Source organism: Musca autumnalis, unplaced genomic scaffold (genome assembly GCF_047663935.1).
Source record: "Musca autumnalis isolate F117 unplaced genomic scaffold, ASM4766393v1 scaffold_1, whole genome shotgun sequence".
In the NCBI taxonomy this organism is placed as follows: Eukaryota; Metazoa; Arthropoda; class Insecta; order Diptera; family Muscidae; genus Musca; species Musca autumnalis.
Window position 1 is genome coordinate 272,053,743 of NW_027411644.1, and position 22,753 is coordinate 272,076,495.

At 37.2% G+C, this 22,753-nt stretch overlaps 1 protein-coding gene across 2 annotated transcripts in view; it reads right to left on the reverse strand.

Moving 5' to 3' along the window:
* TkR99D (Tachykinin-like receptor at 99D) overlaps positions 1-22,753 on the reverse strand; it is a 183,571-nt gene that overhangs the window by 95,811 nt on the left and 65,007 nt on the right. For both annotated transcript variants that reach the window (XM_073961186.1, XM_073961185.1), the window contains exon 2: positions 19,837-19,988. In XM_073961186.1, the coding sequence (XP_073817287.1) occupies positions 19,837-19,988 (152 nt within the window). The remainder of the gene's footprint in view (positions 1-19,836; positions 19,989-22,753) is intronic.

Sequence of the window (22,753 nt, forward strand, 5' to 3'; positions counted from 1 at the left end):
TCATATTTCCCTTTATAAAAGATTGGAACCTTAGCATGTATGATTTTAATTGTGATTATCTTGCTTTACAATTACGCACAAGGTTCCAATCTTTTATAAAGGAAAATATGAAAAAAAACCAAAAAGTTAAAACACAAAAAATGCCATAACGCATTCATTTTTCAACCGATTTCGTTGGTTTTTCCCGTTTTGGAAAGCCAACTAAATTTCCTACTTGCTAACAGTAAATAATTGTACCGTTAGGTATCGTTTACGCAGCCTAGAGCACAAGGAAAAACATTTTACTGTTTTTTAATGCGTTTTTGTCACACTTAAACCACTATTACTTAGCCATTTGTTAACCGATTTTAAAAATCTATGGCTTGTTCGAAAGACATTATTCTCTTGTTTCCAATAAAAAATGGGATGTGCAAATCGGTTGTGGAAAAAAGAAGTAATGTTCGTTTAAAGTTGAAAATCCAAGAAAGCCCATTTTTCACTACATTTACCGTTATAAAATCAAAAACCGAAGTGACACAAAGAAACCAAAGGTATTTTCGTCTTCTATGGACTACCACAAAACCGAATTTATGCATTAGAACCCCTGCAAATTTTCACTGTAGCACAGTGTAATTATTAAAAATCTTATCAAATTCTGTATTTGCCTCCATTTGTAATACTTACTACTAAATGGTGCAACTATGAGAAGAAGGTCTAAATGTGGCAACACAATCTGTTAAATTTCTTTGTTTTGACGTATTTGTCAACTTTGCTAAACTTCAAGGTAACAAGTTGCAAAGATCAATTTTTCAACTTCCTTTCCTAACAAGCTCTCTAAGTGAAAAGATCAAAGATATATTAAAAAATAATCGGTGTTTCAAAGTTACATCACACAGTTTCCTAGTGAAATTTATATATTTTTTCAATTTTAAAAACATTTGAAATAAAAGACAACAAGTCTGAAGGTGAGAAAAAATGTTCTTAAAAAAATTCCCCAATAACATAGTGGTTTTGTTTAAGGTTAAACACGAAGCAAATTGGTTTTCATAATAAGTGCAACTAGCGCCAGAAGAAAAGTCTTACAACCCAAAATCACACTGCCCACAGGGTAGTGTGACGACTTTATATTTGTCTTTTATAAACGCTCGGCATAACCAACAAGCTGAATAATCATTGCCACGAATCAAGCACATCAGTCTATTCCGTTGTTAATGAAAACCTACATAACCAGTTATAGTGTTGTATCAATCTTCCAACTATCAGAAGTGACATCCAAGATCCATATTCATAAAAGCCTAAAAAATCAGTACACTGTGTAAGCCTAGCCTTTGAGAATCTACACAAAATCAATTATATACTACTATAGCCCATAATTGATGTCACCGATGAGGCAATGACCCGAATTTCATCCTAACTCCATCATCAAAAAATTCAGCAACAACAGATGACTTGGTGGAAGTTATCTCTTGGATACACCAACTGATTGCAAAATACGTAAAATTGAACTTGTCACGTGTTATTATACATGGTGTTCCAACGAGCAGTAGTCCAGTTGTATGATGATATTCTTCCAGCAGCCAATTGCCCACTAGCCACCAGCTCATAGTGTATCCATAATAAGTATCTACATATCATCCATTCTATTTTTTTGTACTGATACACATTTTTTTTGAGTATATTAGCTTATGAGTGATTTTTTTTATTTCGGCAGAGAAATTTGATATGTAAGAGAAAGCTCTCCAGGCTTGCAATAACTTTCTTTTTGCAGCAACCATCAATGAAAATATGCAGAAGGCCTTTAACATATCCTGATATTGATGGTAAGTTTGATCAGCTGTTTTATTTTGTTCTTATTGTATTGCATTATTCTTATTTCTCTTACATCAATACGGTAATTACAACAAGTACTGAGAGAATGTAATAATTGTAATAAATACTCTCACCTGATTATTTCTCAATGAGGTGAATAATTTTTGTATTGTATGACAGTTTAAAGTTTTGCTCACTCTCAATTATAATCTCTCAGTCCAGTTATAGTTACCAAAAGAAAGACAAAAAAATCAAACCTCTGCACTTACATATAAATCAGTATGTTAATATGCAATTAGGAAAGCAAATGATCAAGGTTTTGTTTTGTTGCTTAGTATCTTTGCATTGTTAAAGTTATTTCGTATAGAAAAGATATTTGAAATTATTAACCCTTTAAGGGCCTCAGCATCATGTTTGTTTGCTGTTTTCTATAAAATGTAACAATCAGTTTTCAAAATATTTTAGATTGTTATTAATAGCTTCATATAATAAGTATTGCTTTATTGTTAGCTAAAGATAATGAAAAATGAATCATGTTCTGAATAAATCTAGTATTGAATGCCTAAGGATGGCTTGCTAAGATAATTTGCACATGTTTTCCTGCCTAGTGATGTTCTGAAGAAGAAAGTGTAAGTATGTTAGGGGTCCTAAAAATATTATTGTGCGCTTATAGGATATCGGACGGTGTGGGTTCTGAAGCGCGATCTCACAATATCATCTGTGAGCGAGAATACTTGGAAGGATATAGATACCATTGAAGTTTATTATTTTTATTTTCGTTCTGATGACTGATTGGGGGTTCTGTTTGTTTTTTATTGGTCATCCTATACATTTAGTGTTCAATAGCCATAACGTTTAGCAAAAAAAGGAGTCTACAATAATTCTATGTAGTGGGAACAGAGTTACAAGGACAAGGACCGAACCTCCCCAACCGACTGACTGCTAGCTAAGCAATGGCTCCTGCAGTCCTTCGTCCGTGTAGTCTCTATGATGTTGAATAAATATTTTTTTTAGAAAAGTGCATCTCATCCCTCCGGACACTACAAGTTATAGGGGGTTTTCTTCCCCTATAAAGAAAAAATATTTAAAAATTCCCTTTGGGTTGTAATAATAAAATATATATATAAATCGTTTACAGAATTTGATATCTATCCGTAGATGCTAAAATATTTTCAAAATTTATTTTTATTTTCGCGGAAAATAAAAAAATAAAGAAGAAATCTTGGAGTAAATTTTATTTATTCTAACTCAGAGTCCATAAAAATGTAGACAAAGCGTAGACAAATGTGAGACCAAAATTATAAAGATTGGGTTCATTGCATGCATATTACAGCAACAACAGAAGACGAAAACTTATTGTTGAAATTTATTTCAAAAGTATATATTTTGGTTTAATGCGAAAAATTGGAGAAACATTTTTGGGAGTTATTCTACTATTTCGCTAATTTTCCATACAAAACCTGAAGCATTTTGCTAAAACTATTACAAGGAAAATAATTTGTCATCGTGAAAGTATATTTGCTTTTTGTGATAGGCAATAGAAATAAGTAGTAGAGAGTAATAATTAAATTACAACCAAAGAAAAAACACAAAAATTAAAAAGCGTGTAGTTCGCGAATCCGTTTAAATCAGTGCATGTGCTTTTCGGATACAGGGAGTCCATGTCTATCAGTGTGCATGGATTTTCCCATGTTTTATTCAGCGGCCAAAGTGTGCCATCAGTTGCATCTTACTATTCAAAAAACCTTCAAGTGGCCAAAAATTACGCGATGTGTATGTATATGATTATAAAAATACGTCAATATAAATTATTTTAGACAGATTCGTCAAGAACTGCGGATGTGCCACCACATTCTATTTTGGGATAAATAGGGATATTACTCCCGAATTTTTGTAATTTGTGACACATCTTTTTGGCAAATATTATAATAGCGTATAAAGGATTAAATTTATGTAAAAATAATCAAAGAAAATCGCGTTTCAATTCGCGGAATTGTCAAAATATATTTTTGCAGATTTCCCTACTTTCAAGGTATCTGTATCCGGGGTTTTAGTGGATGAATTCGAACGCGGATTGGCTTATTAGATCCGGCACGTAAAAAAACTAAAATCACGCGGGGACAGTTTCAAATTTTAAAGCCAAAAAATAGGTTTTTTCAGAAAATTTACGCACCAAATTTTCGCCTTTGGACTCCTATTACTAGGAAGATGTACGGAGCACACTCATGAGATATACATCGAACGACGTGGAATCGCGAGTTCTACAATCCTATAAACTAGTTTCGATTATTATCTAGTTGCACCCTCTAATTATAAAAAAATTCGAAAAACACTGAAATCAAAACTTCAAAATGTCAGAATCGATTTTAGACGGATGCAGTGTATATATCGAAAAGTCATACTCTAGAACCATGTTGCCCAAGGGGTATTCTTTAGTTCTTTCTTTGAGCACAGGTTTGAATTTTGCGTGGTTTGGCCAGAAATCAAGAAAGAACACTCAAAAACTTGTTTACTTCAACACATTTTTCCCATTTTTTTATATTACCACCAACGCAGCTTCCACGAAAATTATTTATTAGGGTGCATATTATGAGATCGTGGCTAAAACACTTCAATTAATACAAATATATTCATATTTTATAAAATATATTAGCATTATAATTTTATTATAATTTTTTATTATAATAAATATTTGAAATAAATAAATAAATATTAACATTTTGCGACTTAATAAATGGTGAACCTCAACTTCAAGGATTGTAAAACTTTTTTGAATTTTACCATATATATCCTGATCAGGATAATATTCTAAGACGATCTAGCCATATATGTAGGTGTCCGACCGGCTGTGTTCCCAATGACCATAAAAACTTCTCCACTAAAAATACCAAGTTAGGTCCACGTTTAGGTATAGCCGCCATATAGCGGTACCTCCCGATCTAAGGTATTTTGGGGATTTTTTTGACCGAACTGACTATAATTTGACACTTGAGGTTTTCAGTGGTCACGAAACTTCTCCACCAAAAATCGTTAAAATAGTCCATGTTTAGTATTTTTTGTCAGTGGTTGAGGGTATATCTCCGTCAGCACAGCTGACTGACACTTTCTTACTTGTTTAAATTCCTAAAATTGAATTCGAAACATAAAGCGGTATTACATTTTTTTCAATTTAAAAAACATTATTGATTATACCTCCATAATATGTACTGCGCTAGTTTCTGAACATTCAAAATATTTTTAATTTCATTGTATGCTCTATTATATACGAATACAGTTAATTTCCAGCTACATACAATATATATGTATGTGTGCATAGGAAAATTGAGTATTTCACAGTTTATTTGGAAATGAGGAAGAACGTGTTATTTCATCCTAATGATGTGAATATTGATATTCTCTCTTTAAAAAGGGTTTGTTGTAATTTGCATTTCCTCGATGGTAATAGAATCTGTTTTCAAAAATTGATTTCAAACTCCAAAATCAACAACAAGTAACCTCACTCATTTCAGCCAGTTAGTTATTCATGATAAAGTAGTTGCCAAATTTAACTTCATAATTCAAAACTTTTGCCAACAAAAATCACATGTTTGCTGTTATGGTATTTTTATACCCTACACCACTGTGTGGGGAGGGTATTATAAGATGGTTTTGGCCAAAAAGTTTGTAACGCATCGAAATAATGGTCGTAGACCCATACTTATATATATCAAAATGAATGTCTCGACGAGCTGAGTCGATCTGGCTATGTGTGTCCGTCCGTCTGTCGGTCTGTCCGTCTGTCCATTTAAACCTTGTAACCACGCTACAGGTCGCAGTTTTGATCGGATCGTCACGAAATTTTGGGTGTTGATGGGGGTCCCGGAGGGGAAGAAGCCTATTGATTTTGGTGATGGTCGGATAATATTTAGGGGTCGGAATGGGCAAAAAACTTATTTGGATAAAAATACAAAGTTTTTTTCCAAAGCGAATATCTCAGCTTCTATATGGGGTATACCAAGAGCAGAACCTGACAATGAAAGTATAAAATATCACCTTTCTAACGATCAAACAACGAAGATATCACAATAGTCGCAAATAAAACCCAAATTTTCATGTTTGCGATTTTAGTTATAATGACGAATATCACAGCTTTGGCTGGGGACTTTCCAAAAGCAAAGCCTGACTATGAAAGTAGAAGATTCCACCTTTACAATGATGCACACTAGGTCGGCGTAGGTGACCAAATAGCGGAGATATCACAATAGTCGGTAATTCATCCCATTTTTCCATTTTTTTGGAAATCACGCTACAGGCCGCAATTTTGATCGGATCGTCACGAAATTTTGAGAGTTAATGGGGATCTCAAAGAGGAAGAAGTCAATTGATTTTGGTGAGGGTCGAATAATTTTTAGGGGTCGGAATGGGCAAAAAACTTATTTGGATAAAAAGACAACGTTTTTTTCCAAAGCTAATATCTCAGCTTCTATAAGGGGTATACCAAAAGCAAAACCTGACAATGAAAGTAAAAAATATCACCTTTCTAACGATGTTAAGTAGGTTCTCGTGGGTGATCAAACAACGAAGATATCACAATAGTCGCAAATTAAACCCAAATTTTCATTTTTGCGATTTTAGTTATAATGACGAATATCACAGCTTTGGCTGGGGACTTTCCAAAAGCAAAGCCTTACTATGAAAGTAGAAGATCCTATCTTTACAATGATGCAAACTAGGTCGGCGTAGGTAACCAAATAACGGAGATATCGCAATATTCGATAATACATCCCATTTTTCCATTTTTTTGGAAATCACGCTACTGGGCGCAATTTTGATTGGATCGTCACGAAATTTCGAGGGTTAATGTGGGTCTCACGGAGGAAGAAGCCTATTGATTTTGATGATGGTCGGATAATATTTTGGGGTCGGAATGAGCAAAAACTTATTTGGGAAAAGTCAACATTTTATTCCAAAGCAAATATCTCAGCGTCTATAAAGGGTCTACAAAAAAAGCAAAACCTGGCAATGAAAGTATAAAATATCACCTTTACAACAATGTAACGTAGGTTGTCGTAGGTGGTCTAACAATAAAGATATCGCAATAGTCGCTAATAAAACCCAACTTCTCATTTTTGCGATTTTAATAATAATGACGGATATCACAGCTTTGGTTGGGGACCTTCTAAAAGCAAAGCCTGAAAGTAGAAAATCCCATCTTTGAAATTATGCAAAGTAGGTTGGCGTAGGTAGTCAAATAATAGAGATATCGCAATAGTCGTTAATGCATCCCTTTTTTCCACTTTTTCTGCAATCACACTACAGGTCGGAATTTTGATCGGATCATCACGAAATTTTCTCACAGAGGTAGAAGCCTATTGATGTTGGTGATGTCGACAGTAGTCAAATATAAAATTAGATATTAATTATTTTGGTTCAGTTCGCCTTAAGTCATTTGGTATAAAAGCCAGATAGGTGAAAACTTTCGTATCTCCATAAAAGAAATGTTTTCAAGTGAAAAGATTATTCACAGAGGTAGTGGTGTAGGGTATCACATAGTCGGCCCCGTACCGACTATAGCCTTTTCTCACTTGTTTTGGATAGGCATTGTCAAATGTATCCTTTGTATATTCTGTGTGGCGCCAGGATAATCTGAAATATCAATTATTTACATACATATTTTTGTGTGGTGTTGGTGTGTTACAAGTGAAATTCTCTTATCATATCACCATCATTGCCATAGAGCGTAACCGCAAACGAATGTGATGACGTTCGCGTTAGCCTACCATTCATCATGGTTTAAATATTGTGGTAAGTTTGAACTATGACAAAACAACAAAAGTGTGTCATTATTCCTAAAAAAATAATGACCAAAATAATAACAGATGTTGTTTAGCAGATACGGGAAAACGGAACTCTAAATTACAAATACAATAACGATACAGACAGATAACAGTGGTTGTGGTAAAATGAATAAGTGCTTTTTGTCAAATTTCGTAATTTTATGGATAATAAGCATGAGAAAGCAATGAAATTATGTAGTCGTACTCTTAACATGAGGTGAGAATAGTGTACATCAGTGACAGCTTAAATATACAGTTCTTTCATAGAAAACGACCGACAAAATTTAAAAAAAAATTGAACAAAAAAATTTCTTAAAACATAACATTTCGTGAGTGCCCGGGCCCCCGGTCCCCATTTGGCTACGTCGGTGGAAGTTACCGTTATATGGAGGCTTTCCAAAACATGGACCCATGTCGATAAGTTATAAATTACGGATAGTTCCGCAAAAAAAAAAAACAAAATCTCAAAATACCTAAAATCGGAGGTACCTCTATAAGGGGGATATACCAAAATATGGACCTATGTTGAAAATTTTTAGTGAACAAGTTTGGTAATCAGTGGGAACCTCAAATGTCGGTCATAAATGTAGAAAAAAAATCCTTAAGATACCGAAAATCGGAATGTACCGTTATATGGGTGCTATACCAATGCATGCACCCACGTAGACCATTTTTGTGGGAGAAGTTTTGTGACCACTGGGAAATTCAAATGTTAAATAATAGAAAGTTTGGTTAACAAATGTAGCCAAAATTCTCAAATATCGAAAATCGGCAGGTTCTCTTATATGGGGCTATACCAAAAAATGGACCTGTGTTGATAATTTTTTGTGGAAAAGTTTTATGACCGCTAGGAACTTCGCATGTCAAATAACAGGTAGTTTGACAAAAAAAAAAAAAAAAAAAAACTGTAGTCAATATATTACAATTACCGAAAACCGGGAGGTATCGGGAGGTATGCCAAACATGGATCTATATTAACATTTTTGGTGGAGAAATTTTGTGACCCCTGAGAACTTCAAATGGTAAATTACGCGTAGTTCAGCAAAAAAGTCCTCAAAATATTTATAATCCGAAGCACTGTTATATGGGGGCTATACGAAACCCTGGACCAATGTTGGAAATTTTCGGTGGAGAAGTTTTGTGACCCCTGGGATCCTTAAATTACAGGTAGCTCTGTCAAAAAATGTAGCTAAAATTCTCAAAATGCCAAAAATCGGGAGGTATCATTATATGGTGGCTATATCAAGACATGCACCTGTGTTGTTGTTGTAACAGTGTTTACAATTTTTTGTTTAATCTGGCTCTGGATCTATCTCCAGCTCTAGTACTGTGGCTGCTTCAATGGGATGTAACCACAAATCTACTGGAGTTAGTTGAGTAGGTTTTGCAGGGCAGTTAAAAAGGTGCAGAGTGTAGTGCGGGCCAGTGCCGCATGTTGGGCAGATGTTTTGCACGGTGTCATCGATCCTTGCCCTATAGGAATTCAGACGGCTGCATCATCCCGAGTTTTGTTGAGCCAAAACTACTCTGGTTTGTCGTGACACTTAACCGGATTAACCTAGTGGATTTGGATTTAAAATGTCAATTCCATAGCGCAAACGTCAAATAAATCCTCTCGAAGTGGTTAACCCGACCAAAAACTCTAGTGTAACCGTACTATAACGTTGGACCTATCTTTCTAGATCATGAAGATCCCTCTTGACATGCTTGGGTGGCGGATACTATATACCATATTGTGATTAGGATGGCTGACGCGGTAACACCCGAGCAAGTACTGCATGCCATTGTGTTGCTGTAGCGGAAGAATCTTTGTATACTCATGTAAATGGTACACTGAAGACATGAGAAGGCACCCTGTTGCATTTCTCAGGGCGGAATATTTTTCCATCGCTTTGCACTAATATTCACAGACCACAATGGCGCCGCATAACTTACCACAGACCGTCCTGTCGCGTTATTTGTGTTCAACGAGGTTACTTTATCTACACTCCAAGTGCTGCCGGCTAGGGGCATCCCAGCTTGTCGCAGATAGGCAGACGAAATTAACATGCTGTCGAACGTGGCCTCAAAAATGTTTGTGTAGTTTGTGCTAGGAATTCTGCTACCATCGACCATGACATTCAACTCTGTTCTCATATTTGCGTTCATCTGGTAAACTCAGTGGCCGTAGAGTAGTGGCATATTTCTCATGTGGAAAATGTGGTAAGATCAGACAAATAGCAGTCAAATATCGAAATAGGTCTGTACGATTCACTTTTTTTGGCATCCTTGCCTGGCTTCAGTAGTGGAATTACCCTATTTTCCAGATTACGGGAACGATGTCGCTGGCAAGCGAGAGTTTGAGAACTTTAGTGATCTACTCAACTCTCGGTGCATCCACCTTTTTCAGCATTACCAGGGAGATTCCATTAGGGCCCAATGCTTTGGATGATTTAGCGTTCCTGATGACATTCGCAATCCATCCATTCATTGTAAATTGTGGTGGTTCATCCAGGAAGGAAGAAATCTAGTACTCTTCTCGTCACTAACATTGCCCATAATTGACTTATTCCGCCTCCAATATTGCAACTCTTCAGATTATTTAACCACATGATCCGCTTATGCTCATCGACCAACCTGTTAACTTCCATTGTCAGTTCATTGACTCTGGGGTTGCCACGACGATGCTCATAACGCTCATAATCCCGTCGCCTCTGCTGGGAAATTTGCTCTCACTTCGGGTATTCGATCAGCAGGTATATGCTACCCGAACATCAGGAGGGCTGTACAAATCTCCGAAGCGGTGATTGGTGAACACTCTGAAATTCGGCCAATTAACATTCCCATGATTGATGAAGAGGTGATGAAATCGGGCGGTCTGCTGATGGAGACAATTACGGGTTGGCAGATGACATCATTTGTCAGACCAGGTGACAAGAGGGTTATGTCTGGCGAACTGTGACTTTCTTCGCTAATTCTGGTAGGGCGTCCTCATAGACCGTGCAAAACCTAGAGCTATCAATCTGCTTAGCCAGCACTATACCCCTCTGGTCGTGTCCGGGCCCGGGGTTGTGGCATCCATGATGAGCATTGATGTCATCATCGACAGGAAGAGATCTAACGCGACGGAGTAGTAGCCTTGTCACTACCGGGGTGTTCGACAAACTATCGATTGAAATAACTTGCATACCTCTTGCGATCAGTCAACGTAACGTCGCCAAACGTAACCGACATCCTGTCTTCCTTCTTTCCAGGGTTCGAGAGGGATTTAATCGTTGCCCAAAATTTACTTATTCCAGATCCAATTTTGCCACTCTTCAGATTATTTTACTACATGATCCGCTTATGCTCATCGACTAACCTGTTAACTTCCAGTTCCACCTCTCTGACTCTGTGCTTGGCACGACTAAGCTCATAACGCTCATTTGCTAATCCCGTCGCTTCTGCTGGGAAAATTGGTCTCACTTCGGGTATTCGATCACGTATTCTGACGATGAAGATGACTCACTGGGAGCTGTGTTCACGCAGCATGCAGCAAAATAGTCCCTGTCTATCTGTTGCATCTCAGGAAACACATATAAATTTGCCCTGCTTCCCGGCAGGAAGAAAAGAAACCGGAGCAGGCATTCCTCCCTACACAGAGAAATGATACAAATACAAACATGCGTACACTGAGATGGCAGCCAATGGCCGGTACGAAAGAATCCGCTGCCGTGGGATTGGACTTATGTTGACAATTTTTGGTGGAGAATTGAACATCCGATTTGCCCGAAACTTTGTTCAATGTAAACTTTCTTCCAAACGTACATGCATACATATACAAGTTCCAAGACCTTATGTTGGACAACGACTTCGGGAGCTTTCTTTCAAAATTCAATATTTTCGTTTAAATGTTCAAGGATTGTTTTGATTTTTTTACTGAATGTTTAATGTTTTTCGTCGTGCATCCTGAAACAATGGTATAAAGGCTTTAAAAAGGAATGACCTTCCGGTACCTCCCACATAAAAGTTCAAAATGGTGGTTTAAGCGAGGTTTAGGGGCTGTTTGAGAAGTCTTTCTTATTCGAATTACCTACGACACATTTCTTTCGTGAGCAAGTCCATGTTCCGGTCATAATTAATGATCCAAAAGCTCTTAAAAAGTCTACGGTGACCAACTAAAATGGATGTTGGGTAAGATAAGTAATTTGAAAGGAATGACTGAGGAGATCCAAACTTTGGACCAAATCGGTTGCTCTATTCAACAGATACATCGCGTACCATTTTAGTGATTTTTTTTTAACTTTTGGATGAGGTGTGGACCGATATTGCCCATCATCGAACATAAAATAAGTTTGGACAAAATATTACGAAGGCTAAGACCTTCAACAAGTTCAAAAATGTTCGTTCAAGTGATGGTTTTGAATTTTTCGATCGAAAGTATTCTGATTACAACGATTTACTTCTTTCGTGGGTGTCCATATTTCCTGACATAATGACCCAAAATCCCTAAAAAAGTCTACGGTAACTAATTGGATATTTGGTATGATAATTATCGAAAGGAATGGCTTCCAAAATTAGTTCCAGTTGCTACGTGGAATATAGCGGAACATTCCTTTGTAATTTGCGCTTAAATACAATTTAAGGTTACTTCTTGGTTGCTGCTTAAATTTTGCAGTTAAGTGCAGTTATGTCAAGGGTTTTTGCTGCGTGCGGTCTTTTTAATATCTATTTCAAGGCTAATATCACTGTGAACCGAAATTTTGGGGCAGAGATAATTCCTTTTGGGGATGAAAGCCCTTGGTGCGTGTGTTAAGAAACCCGAAGGACAGATCCGCCATGAGTCGAACTTCTGAGTTATGGCGTGATGAAGTTTCTGCTGAAGACCCTGTAAGGCATCTGAAATTAGCGTTATATCATTGTTAATTGCTGTTTTAGCTTATTTATGAGATGACATGTCTTCTGTCAAATCGAATGAGATTATTTTCGTAGAGCATTTCGACCTTCTAACTCGCTTCATTCAATGTCCTTTTCGTCCTTTATTTTAAGAACCACAGTAAAAGTACCACAAGATGACGTTTTTCAGCTTCGAAATGTTCTGCAAAAAATGTCGCTAATTTAGGTACGACTCTCAGTGACAACTAATCGATTTTGTCGCGTTTTCGTGGTAAGAGCGACATTCCCGACGATTACCAACGAGCCTACGGCATCCGATCAACCAAAGCCGAGAAACACTCCCGACGATTTCCAATGAGCTGACGGCATCCGATTATAATAGAGCCGAGAAACACACCCGACAATTAACTGACGAGTCATCAGCATCCGATTACTACAGATCGGAGTAACTTACCCGAAGACTGCCGAGACGACAATCACCCGAATAGCACTAAGCCGAGCCCAACAACCTATTACCGCTGAGCTGAATATATCAGCCACCGAGCCGATTTTAACAACCATCCGATCACATCGGTCCGAGGCTGCTCCCAGACTAACTCCGGTCAAGCCAACGTACAATACCACTACACCTACATACAAATGCATTTAAATTTTAAAATTATTGAATGATATCAATAAAGTACAGTGAAGTACAATTAATCGTTTTCCTTACTTAAGGTTTGTGGGTCCTTAAGTCGACCCTGTCAGCGGCTGAGCTAACCTCAGACTTCGATAAAACCACTCTTTATAAGTAATGACCCGAAAGTTTCTAAAACCCCCCAATTGTGTTTTTATAAGGGTGTTCTTTGGTTTTCTGTGTTCTGTTTTTGATATCTATCACCCCCCTGCTGCAACCAAAAAAGCTACCTGCGGAGCTACATATTTCTTTCTAACTCAATGCAACGTAAGCTCGTTGTCCCTAAGCAAAATTAACATACCATTCCAATACTCGTTTGGAATGTTTGATAATAAAATATTTCAGCTTCATATTCTTAACACCCCACCCCTTCTAACACATATTCCCTGGAGCTTCCGGCAAAATGCAAGGAATCTCTTTTGTCAAATTGTTGTAGCTATTCGCTGCTTTGAAGGAAATGTGTTTGAATTTCCTTTTATTTTTTAAACGATAGTGGCAATGACAACAACACTAAAATATCTGAAAATTGAAAGAATCATAAAAAGAGGGAAAGGATGAATAACAATGAAATATGCATAAAGGAGGAAGCCACTCCCTGGACACATACATATATCTAGAAAGAATCTTTTCGTTAGAAGTTAATGATAGATTGTTCAGGGGAGGTGGTGACATGAAGCACAAAGTAAAAGTATTGCTAGAAGGAAGGTATTCCATACGGAATAATAAGCCAGGCAGCCACCCAGGCAGACAAAATGAAGAGTAAACACAGTTACAAAGTTCCCCGAAAACATGGTTAATGGGCCACCCATTTAACCAAGCAGACCTTACGTGAAAGGAGTTCCTTAAAAATTCTAGCGAAGTAAATATAAACTTCGCTAGTCAATTGTGTTGGAAAGATGTTGAAAGATATGTTTGCCATTATCGCTTTCGTCACCATCATCATCACCACCACTAGCAGTAGCAATAGTAGTCAACATTGTGATTTTATTGGCATGCAAATGATTTTTCACAGTTACAGGAGTGGAATTACTAAGTGATATCAACAAGGACATACACACACGTAGACAACCAAATTTCACAGGTTTTGTTTGCCGTCATTAGTCAGTCATCTATGGGAGGAGGAAAGTAAAAACCCTTTGTTGACATATTGAAAATTCAGTGCAGGGGAAAAGTTCACATTATGATTTGTTGTTTTTGTTGCATGAATAACACGTGTCTAGTTGGGGAAAAAGTTTGATGAGTTCTCAGTATGTTCGCCTTGCTGCTGTTTGAAATTCCAAACCATGATTGGTGTCACTGATTTGTAAAAAGGGACCAACACCCCTTTTATTTTTCTGTTGCTTCAATGTGCCACAACACGCAAACTTATAGTTGGTCATGAACACCGAAAGCACCAAAGAAAAAGGAGAATAACTAGAATAATTAGAATTTTTAGAAACTGATTTACATAATGTGATTCGCAGCAAAATAGCCTTGAACTGTATAATGTTGACTAAAAGAATAATTTACACATATTATTAGAGGAAGAGAGATGTTTTTGCACAAAAAAATGAGACTTGGACAAAATATGGTCATAGTAATAAAATGATAATGACTTCGTAAAGGGGACTATACAATATTTTCAATGAATAAGGGAGTAGAATTTAAAGAAAAAACCTTTTTAAAGGCGTGAAGAATACTTATGCCTTCTTTTTATGAAGTTGGTTTTCGTGAGAAACACTAAAGCTTTGCCTTGAACAGTCTCTTCCGTTGATCAATATCGAAGTACACCTATTTGGTTCATTTTGCCATATACTTTTTTAATATATTGTGTGCCCTATCCAAATCGAATATCCGAGTCATGAATGTTAAGAAGATAAAAAGATTTCATTAGTTTTTTCACCAAGGTATTTGTTTGTATTTCTTTGCACACGTTATTTTTTATCTGTCGTTTCACTCCCTGATACTCAACATACATATGATAGAATGTCATCAAAACTCATTCTTCCACAATGTGATGACTTAGTCAGTCATTCGTATTGAAACACATCTGCTTTCGATTTTTTATATCTGTGCATTGATTGTATTTCACCGAATTCAAATTTAACTTCAAGTTGTTTACATTGAGTGTGTGTTTGTTGTTGTTTGGTATTTGTTTACAAAGTCGTTTTGGTTTCAATATTTACCAAAATGAAACCGAAAATATACGTATTTGAATATCATTCTTGATTCCATTTAAATAAGTCTATTTGCGGATGACGAACTGCAGTTACCGGAAAGAAAATAAGATTTGTAGAGAAATTCCATTTATTTCTATGCGATTAAAATTATAGAAATCTTTAAATAAAATGAAGATGCTTATTATTGTGGGGTGACGTAGGGGATGGAAGATACCAAGGCACGGTCCTGACCGGCTTTAACATGGCGAAGCCCAGGATTTAGTTTGGTGCCTCTTTCATATCAAGTGGACACTGACCTCCCCGTGGTATCACCTGGAGAGCTGCCTTTAACACCCCTTAAAGGTAGTGAGCTAACATGTGCTGCGCGTTTACCCATAAGAACGTTGAAAACATGGGTTTGGGCGTCGGGTTAGTAACCCTGCCCTAGGAAAAACAGCATACTATGAAAAAACGAAAGAAAAGAAAAACAAACCCCTCTAAAGTTCTCGAACGCCGCAAACATTTTAAGGACCATGATCTGGGAATCTGCACCTGGAATGTTCGCACTCTCTATAGAAAAGGTGCAGTTTACGCATTGGCAGATGTACGTGAAAAGTACAAGGCCCACATTACTGCCATACAGGAAATACGATGGATTGGAAAAGGCGTCGCAACAACACCTAAAGGTGACGCAATGTATTATAGCTGCCATGACATAAGCATGAGTTTGGTTGCGGATTTGTAGTTGGTCGGAGGTTAAAACATCTGGTCTCTGGCTTTACCCCAGTGAATGAAAGACTCGCTGCAATTCGATTAAAAGCAAAATTCTTCAACATCATCTTTGTTCGCGCTCATGCTCCCACTGAAGACAAGGACGAACAGACCAAAGATATATTTTACGAGCGCTTAGAATAAACTTATGACCGTTGCCCTGCCCATGACATTAAAATTATACTAGGCGATTTTAATGCCAAAATTGGAAAGGAGAATATCTTTGGCCCAACAGTCGGGAAATTCAGTCTCCACAGTGAAACATCTGACAATGGTATGAGGCTGATAGACTTTGCAGCTGCAAGAAACATGGTAGTTAGCAGTACCATATTTAAGCATCTCGATATTCATAAGGGCACCTGGCTGTCGACAGATCAAAAAACAAGAAATCAAATTGACCACGTTGTGATAGATGGAAGACATGCATCAAGCGTGTTGGATGTACGATCGTTCCGAGGTGCAAACATAGACTCGGACCACTACCTTGTTGCAGCAAAGGTACGTACCAGATTAAACGTAGCAAACAAAGTGCGAACTGACACAACACGAAGTTGGACATCAGTAAGCTGCAATCACAACAGATAGCCACAGCATATTTCACTCAACTGGCCCAACTGCTTAATGAAAGCACTCCTCGTCCTGATAACATATCAGGACAATGGCAAAACATTGCCCACTCCATGCAAACAGGCGCAGAATCAGCACTTGGATACCAGAGACCTCCAACAAGGAATCCATGGTATGACCAGGAGTGTCGTGCTGCTACCAAAGAGAAACATGCGGCATATAGGGCTACTTTACAATCAGTAGCAACGCGTAGCGCATGAGAGAGGTATCGGGAGAAAAGGAGAGAGGAGAAACGTCTTTTCCGCAGGAAAAAGAGAGAGATGGAAAAGCGGAAGTGTGAACAAATCGAAATGTACAGGGGACAGAATGAAATCCGAAAATTCTACCAAAGAGTGTAACATCAAACTGATGGCTTTGGATCTGGCACATCCTCCTGTAGATACCGGCAAGGTAATCTGGTAAGTGATACAGATAGTGTGCTAAGGATATGGAAAGAGCATTTTTCCAAACTGTTGGTATCCAATAGTAGCGAAGTCCACGAAGATACCACAGATCCAATCCCAGAAGATGGTATTGAATGTATACCACCCAGCCAAGACGAGGTAAAGACAGCAATAAGCCAGCTGAAGAATAATAAGGCAGCAGGAGCCAATGGCCTACCTGCCGAGCTCTTTAAAACCGGAGGCGACACGCTGATAAGGTGTATGCATCAGCTAGTTAGCTCCATCAGGCAGGAAGCACGCGTAACCGATGATTGGAACCTGAACATCCTGTCTCCAGTCCATAAGATAGGAGATAAGACTTTATGGTCCAACTATAGGGGCATAAGTCTTCTCCCTATCGCCTACAAGATAGTGTCAGGGATATTGTGCGAACGACTAAAGCCCATGGTCAACGAAATAATTGGACCATACCAATGCGGCTTTGGACCTGGCAAGTCCACCATTGACCAGATATTTACCCTGCGGCAAATTCTGGAGAAGACCCAAGAGATGCAGATCGACACCTCCCACTTTTTTCTCGATTATAAAGCAGCCTTCGACAGCCCGCTACGTTTAAAGGTATTCCAAGGAATGTCTGAATTTGGTATCCCCGCAAAGCGCATTCGGCTTTGTAAAATGACTCTAGCTTACACAAGATATTCAGTTAAAATAGGAAAGAACCTCACCGAAGAGTTTTGTACCAAAAAAGATGTTTCTGGCAAGGATACAGCCTTTCGTGCGATCTTTTCAACATCCTGCTAGAAACGGTTATACGAGAGGCAAACGTCAAAAGAAGTGGCACAATCTACACCAATAGCCACATGTTACTTGCTTATGCTGATGACATAGACATCATGGGACGATCAGTAAAGGAAGTAACTGATACCTTTAGGAAGGTCGAAGGAGAATCTGCTAAAGTGGGTCTGGCGGTAAACGACGAGAAGACCAAGTTGATGGTGTCGACGCGCAATGCGTCCATTGAGATCGGACCAACTGTTGAAGTTGGTTCCTATAATTTTGAGCTAGTAAAAGACTTCGTATACCTCGGCACCGCCGTAAACACAAAAAACGGCATCAGTTGTGAAATAAAAAGAAGAATTGTATTGGCCAACAGATGCTACTTTGGCTTAAGTAAGCACTTTAAAAATAAAGCCACAACTCGTCAATAAAAAATAACGCTTTACAAAACACTGTGCTGATGTATGGTTCCGAAGCCTGGGTACTTGCGCAAGCACATAAGGCAGTGCTTGGCGTGTTTGAGAGAAAAATTCTTTGAAAGATCTACGGACCGATCTGAGTTGACGGTGAATATCGACGTCGTATGAACCACGAGCTGTATCTGCTATACAACAACATCAATATAGTTAAAAGTATCGAGATGCAGTGATTGCGTTTGCAAGGCCATATATAAGAATGAGCGATTATGAACCCGCTAAAAAGGCGTATAAATTCGAACCACATGGCGGTGCACGAATTGGAAGGCCAAAGAATAGATGGCGCAAACAACCCAGCAAAAATACTCATTACAAAGTAAGTACTTATTTTTTGGCACTTAAAAGTAAATAAATAAGTACTTAAATAAGTAGTTACGACTTGAAGTAACCAGGGAGTAACTACTTATTTATCTACTTGTTAGTGGCCAAAAAGTATATACATACTTACTCCCTATGACATGCCCATGTTAAAATAATGAGAAAGTAGGCCAATTTGTAATGAGTATTTTTGCTGGGAAGTGGATGAAGAGATGACAAATCGCGGTATTCCCAAATGCGAAGCACTAAACAGAGAGAATTGTAGATCTTTTCTTAGTTCGTTCTATGGAACAAATGTTCTGTAATGGGTCAGCTAAGTAAGTAAGTAAATGTTTGCTGGACATTTTTAGCGTAGATATTGAGGCCTTGATAACGAAGATTTGGTATGTTGATACTTCTGAAAATAATGGACCAAAAGCTCAATTTGGCCAAAACTTTGGAAAAAAAAATTATTCTCTTGAGTTCCAAAACATTCAGTTTTAGATCAGGATGGTCTATGTCAGTCCAATATTCCCCAGTTTAAAGCAACTTTTCGTATCTTGTTAAACATTTCAATAGCGGGTAGTGCGTGTGAACATGCCAACTTTTTTAGGGTATGCCAATATTTATTTCATAAACCTTTCGCACAAATATGTAGTTAAGTCCAGTTTTTTGTGGATTACAACGTTATAATTTTATATTATGGATACTTCCCACGAAAATCCCTAAAATAACCCATTGTTAAGATAAATTTCGGGTTCGATAAAAATAAGAACCACAGAAAGTTTTATATTATTGAGCTGTATATAGAATCGGGATGTACTCACGAGAAAAGTCTCCTCTGGTCCCTTCGAGGATGTTCGAAGGAAATATTTTGTTGGTTCTGTTTGTTGTCATTTTTTATATCTGAGTGAATCTGAATCAAAATCTAAATTTGCCATAAAATGAACACCAAAATAAAATTTCCACAAACAAACATTGAAGATAAAATTTATCGTTTAGTGATGGTTAATGTTAAAAGAAATTCTTATTTTTTTGTTGCAGTTTACAATCTAAGTTTCATCACAGAAATATCTAAACACTTCTTAACCAAGTGGCAAATTTCTTCCTAATCGAAACTTGTTTTGCAAAGAAGGATTTTTACAAGGAATGTGTCGTTTTTAAATTGCTTGGAATGGCAGATAACAAGTTGATGAAATACCTCGGACACTCCCCGGCCATGCCATAACTTACCTATAAAGTAATTGGTTACAGTTCTCATTCGTTTTGTTGTTATGACAATCCAGACCACGATTAAGTTGCCACCGGTCGCCACAATGACCATGACACCGTAAAGGATACTCCACAGGACTTGGCGCCACCATGGTAGTATAAAGGAAATGTCACTGCAAGAAGAAAATAAAAAACAAGAGTGATAGAAAAAAACTTTTACCAGATAAACAACAATGAATTATAACAATGACAGAAAACACACGGTAGGGAATGTAAAATAAAAAATTGTGTACCAGAACAGAAAATTATTGTAAAGTCCTTGCAAAACTGGAGATAATCATGTTAAACTTTTTTCATATCTGGTATTTTTTAAATGTGTGTGTTTGTGTGAGGGTTTTGTAAAAAGGGATTCCTAAAAAAGGTAAATTGTTTATTCCTCTTCTTTCCGTAATTCTTTGACATGGTAAAAATATAAAAAAACCAACCCGGAATGTAATCCAACTTAATAAATTATTCATTTGAATTGTGAGTGACACTCTTGAAACGTTGTTTCCCTTTTTGGTATTTAAACAAATTCCAAACAAGTCAGTCAGCCAGCAGGTAAATTTGTAATGAAACTTTATTTCAAATACCACAAGGGCTTTAGTTGAAATATTTGAAACTTTTCTTCAGTCATAATTTGTGTCAATAATCTTCTTAAATATTTATGCCTTCTTTCCAACACAAGAAAAGTTAAATAGAGATTTTCATAATGACAACGTAAAGGATTTATTTTGCAATTGAAGTTTGTAAGATTCTAAATGAGAGAGAAGCGTAAATACATAGCATTTCTTATTCATCAGGCAAATTACTGCGACCATACATGGCATATCCTGCTGTTAACTTAGTATTTAATGACGATTGGTCATTAGGGTTATAACTTTTTTTTTGCAATTTTTGCAAATATCAAAAATACCACTGCCGTGTGAATCATGAAAAACTACTGTGAAATACGGTGTCATTTCTTCTCTATCGCGAACAAGTTTCCGCACCAATTGCATTGAAGTTCAGTAATGCATTATTTAATTTTATTTGATATAATGACATTTACGCTTTTCGTATTAACTTATTAATAATTTTAATCTAATTTAGTTATCAAATCGCGGTATTTCTTAGCATTTAATGCTCCTTTGACATTATTGAAATTTTTTGCTTTTCTTTATAAACTCGCGAATTTTGTGTTTATATTTATTGCACCTACCGGGCAAGAGAATATGTGGTCATTTGCAACGAATTCGCAAAAGTTACAAACTTTTTTTAATGACTTTGCCTGTGAGAATCACATTTGTTATACCCTCCACCATAGTATGGAGGGTATATTAAGTTTGTCATTCCGTTTGTAACACATCGAACTAATCATTTGCGACCATATAAAGTATATATATTCTTGATCAGGATAAAATTCTAAGACGATCTAGCCATGTCCGTCTGTCCGTCTGTTGTAATCACTCTAGCGTCCGCAATAATTGAGATAGAGTGCTGAAATTTTGCACCCGAGGGTCTTTTTTCCAGGTCAAGTTCGTAGATGGGCTATATCGGTCCACTCTTTGGTATAGCCCCCATATAACGGTACCTCCGGATTTGAGGTATTTTGACGTTCTTCGCCACATTTGCAAACCGAATTAGCTATCATTTGGCACTTAGGGTTCCTATTGATCAACAAACTTATACACCAAAGGATATGGGCATAGGTTCATGTTTTGGTATAGTCCCCATATAACGGTACCTCCTGATTTTCGGTATTTTGATAATTTTTGCCACAATTTTTAACCGAACTATCTGCAAATTGACATTTGAGGTTCTCAGTGGTCATGAAACATCTCCACGAAACATCGTCAACATAGGTCCATGTTTTGGTATAGCCCCCATATATCGGTACCTCCCAATTTTCGGTATTTTGAGCATTTTAGCTAAAATTTTTAACCGAACTATCTGCAATTTGACATTTGAGGTTTTCAGTGGTCATGAAATATTTCCCCCAAACATCGTCAACATAGGTCCATGTTTTGGTATAGCCCTCATATAAGGGTACCTCCCAATTTTCGGTATTTTGAGAATTTTAGCCACAATTTGTAACCGAACTATTTGACATTTGAGGTTCTCATGTTTTGGTATAGCCCTCATATATCGGTACCTCCCAATTTTCGGTATTTTGAGCGGTTTAGTTACAATTTTTAACCGAACTAGCTGTAAATTGCCATTTGAGGTTCTCAGTGGTCATGAAACATATCCACCAAACATCGTCAACATAGGTCCATGTTTTGGTATAGCCGGCATATAACGGTACCTCCCGATTTTCGGTATTTTGAGAATTTTAGCTACAGTTTTTAACCGAAATAGCTGTAATTTGACAGTTGAAGTTCTCAGTGGTCATAAAACATCTTCAACGAAACATCGTCAACATAGGTCCATGTTTTGGTATAGCCCGCATATAACGGTATCTCCCGATTTTTGGTATTTTGAGAATTTTAGCTGCAATTTTTAACCGAACTAGCTGTAATGATCGGTATTTTGAGAATTTTAGCTACCAGTTTGTCTATTCGATATAGGTCCATGTTTTGGTATATCCTCCCATATAACTGTACGTCCCGATTATCGGGAATTTTCAGTGGTCACGAAATTTCTTCACTAAAATTCGTCAACATGGGTCCATTTTTGAGGGTCTACATTGTTTTGATGAAACTACCCTCAATTTGACTCTTGAAGTTCCCTGCAGCTATAAAGCTTTTCCGCCAAAAAATTTAAAGATAGGTAGACTCTTTGATATAGCCCCGTAGGTGCTACCTTTCACCTAGCTGAACACATTTTTTTAGATTATATTAAATATCACTGTGCAACAAAATGGAGGTGAAAGTCTGGGGCACGGAAAATTCCTCTTGGGCAAGAAAGGCCTTGGTGA